The 3,111-nt window shown below is 43.8% G+C and overlaps 1 protein-coding gene across 1 annotated transcript; it reads left to right on the top strand.

The window, feature by feature from the left end:
* Positions 1 to 342: 342 nt before the first annotated feature.
* Positions 343 to 1,282, top strand: LOC120517539. The gene is made up of 2 exons (XM_039739938.1): positions 343 to 610; positions 821 to 1,282. Exons 1-2 carry the CDS (start codon positions 377 to 379, stop codon positions 1,280 to 1,282), a joined length of 696 nt encoding a protein of 231 aa, XP_039595872.1. The 5' UTR covers positions 343 to 376.
* Positions 1,283 to 3,111: the final 1,829 nt, after the last annotated feature.

Below are 3,111 nucleotides of genomic sequence, written 5' to 3'. Positions count from 1 at the left end.
TTGCGCGTGTCGCCGTTTGCTCGGGCGGGTGAGACGTGTAACTTCTTTTTCACCGGAGTTCGACAGCTGCCGCGGTACTGACGTCTAAGCAGAAGCTGCTACAACTGCCACCGCACAAATTAATAATGGACGTCACCACGCGATGGAATTCATCATTGGATATGCTGGTTCGTTACCTGGAGCAGCAGACTGCTATAGCAGCAACGCTCACCAGTCCAGAAATAAGACAAAATGCCCGAAACATTGACACACTGGATACCTGCGACATTGTCAATGCCGAATTTCTTGTGAAGCTGCTGAATCCTTTAAAGACAGCTACCTCTGTCTTGTGTGAAGAAAGAGGCCCACAGTGTCACTCATCGTGCCACTGAAGAACATGATAGAACAAAACATGGCACCAAATGACAGTGATTCCCCTACTGTGGCCGACACAAAGAGAGCAATTCTCAGCAATATTTCAGGCAGATACAGTGGGGATGTATACAACTACCTGCTGGAGAGCACTGCGCTGGACCCAAGATTCCAGTCTCTACAGCAGCTAGACTGCAATCAGCGTGAGGCAGTCTTTCAGAGGATACAGAAAAGGGTGGAACAGTTGCAGCAAAACCAGGTATCATTGACTTGATTTTTTTTTCCCTAGAAGATTTATGTTTCCAGTACTAAATTTTAATTGATTTAATAGGTTCATGCTGTATTTGTGTGTGTGTGTGTGTGTGTTGTAAACATGAGAGCATCAGAGTGAGTGTATTTGTGTTAAAAGAGAGAGGGGGACTGCTTTGCTGCTTGCTAATGTTAAAGCCAGTGTTTCTGCTGCTTGAAGCCCACAGATGAGAAGAGTATGGAGCGCAAGGAAGAGGCATCAGTTCATTGTTCCACACATGGGGGCGAGGGGGCTCTTGAAGCTGAAGGCAGAGCTGAGTCAGAAGAGGAACCTGCTTCCAAGAAGACAGCACTTGAGGATCTGCTAGGGGACTCTTTCTCGAAGACAGAACAGCCCAGCAAAGGAATTGAGAGGGAAACTGAACTTTACAGAAGAGAGGCATCTATCCCACTTAGTTGCTGCCCTCTGACATGGTGGAGAGAAACAGCTCCAAATATCCTTTGCTGTCTCCACTTGTCAAAGAATATCTTTCCATTCCTGCGACCTCTGTTCCAAGTGAGCGTGTTTTTCAACTGCAGGAGACATAGTCACTGCCCAGAGGTCACAATTGCTGCCAGAAAATGTAGACATGCTTATATTCTTAAAAAAGAACATGACCATATCTTAGGCTGTTCTGTATAGGTCATTACCTCATTACCTAGGTCTTAGCTCTTTTTCCATGCTTAAGAAAATTTTGTTCATTGTTTTGCACTCTGAGTTTTAAGACAGCACTACTTTGATAGTTGCACTAATTATGGTTAATTGCACGTAAAGGATATTTGTGTTGTTTATTAATTATTTTTGTTTATACTATTTAATTTTATTGTGCAATTAATTGCCTATCAGTTTGTGGCAAAATGTTTTGCAGTGTTTACATTTTATTACTGCATATCATTCATCAAAATAGAAGTTTTATTTCAAAAAGTTGATTTCAAAATGGACATGCATTTTTTGCATTTTGTGTTTTTCAGTTAAATAAAAGGCTATTTTTGCTATATATTTAAACATTAAAGATTTCTTTAAAAAAAGTCTCTAAAAGTCTCGTCTCGTTCTCGTGAACCCAGTCTTGTGTCTCGTCTCGTCTCGTGGGAAAAGCGTCTCGTCACACCCCTACTGGATAACATACATTTCTCGCAGCAATATAGTCCTGGGTATGACTTTAAATTGCATCTGGCCCTGCAAGCGGTACTCCAACTTGCAGGGAAATCATTGGGGTTGGTGGCAGGATTGCCACTCCAGCCACTGCAAAAAAACTTCACGCCACCAGGACTCACAACAGACAGGAGTACTTTCTGCTGTCCATGGGTGTAGCTCTGCTGTGCAGCAGCCCATAGAAGGTTGCTGGCATTATGAAGGGGATGGGGAAAGCCCCCGGGAGGACCATCCCAGGAAGAGTCAAAACCGTTGGAGACCCAATGGGGTCAAGCCTACTGGGGATCAAAACTAGTGTGGTGCTGTACGGCAGCACTCGGGCCCCAGTTTGAGGCGGCCCATCTGGGTAGCCACGTGGAACAAACACAGGGTCACTGGCACCAAAAAACCTAAGCACGAAAACACCAAATTCAAACCTGATAAGCATCCCTATAGCCACATCTGCATTTACTGGTTTAATTAAAAATAAACAAGACCCCTTGCTAATAAATAAATAACTTAATGTCCTTGATGAAACTGAACTGTTCATGTCAGAGCTGACATCCTAAGCCCCTGTTTTCTGTACAGCCGGTGGGGACACCACCTCACTTCAGCGTTCCTCCGACACAGCTCTGGGATATTCCTGACACGCAAGTGCAAATCTTTTGCTTTGATAATTTCTCCATGTTTATGTTTTGCTGATGTTTAATGGTACACTCTACGCAAAGGCTTGTACTCCTCTAATGATCTGTGTCCTTCAAATATTGCCTTCTTAAGGCCAGGTTTATACTTCACATGACACGACACATGCTCCAGCGGATACTCGTGCTACACAAGCGTTTTACTTGTGTGCACACTTCACGTAAATCTGGAAGAATCCACCAGGAGGCAGTGTGAGATATTATCACGGTGAGAACAGGTTTGGCTTCGCTGTCTTGTTAATTGCCTGGAACACCCATTAAATTCCGATGACACCTTACTGCAATATCTCTGAAAAGGATGTTTAATGATTAAATCCATCAATCCAGGGATGTACCCATTCCACCTAGCATTGGGCACGAGCCAGAAACAATCCCTGGACGGGGCATCAGCTCATTGCAAGGTGAATACAAGCACTCACATACACTGGCGTCATTTTAGTGTCACCAAATCTGCATATCTTTGGAAGGAAACCAGAGCACACTGTGCAGGAAAACATGTAAACTCTAGGCAGAGAATACCAGTGACGTGACTCCCTGCGAGACAGCAGTGCTACCGCTCCGCCACCATGTCACCCTCATGTGTGTAATCATTAAAAGTATTCATTATTTAAACAAAATTAACAATTTATGTGTAAAATG

Source organism: Polypterus senegalus, chromosome 1 (genome assembly GCF_016835505.1).
Source record: "Polypterus senegalus isolate Bchr_013 chromosome 1, ASM1683550v1, whole genome shotgun sequence".
Taxonomy (NCBI): domain Eukaryota; kingdom Metazoa; phylum Chordata; class Cladistia; order Polypteriformes; family Polypteridae; genus Polypterus; species Polypterus senegalus.
Note: the sequence above shows the minus strand (reverse complement) of the source record. Positions and strands in the feature narration are given on the sequence as shown.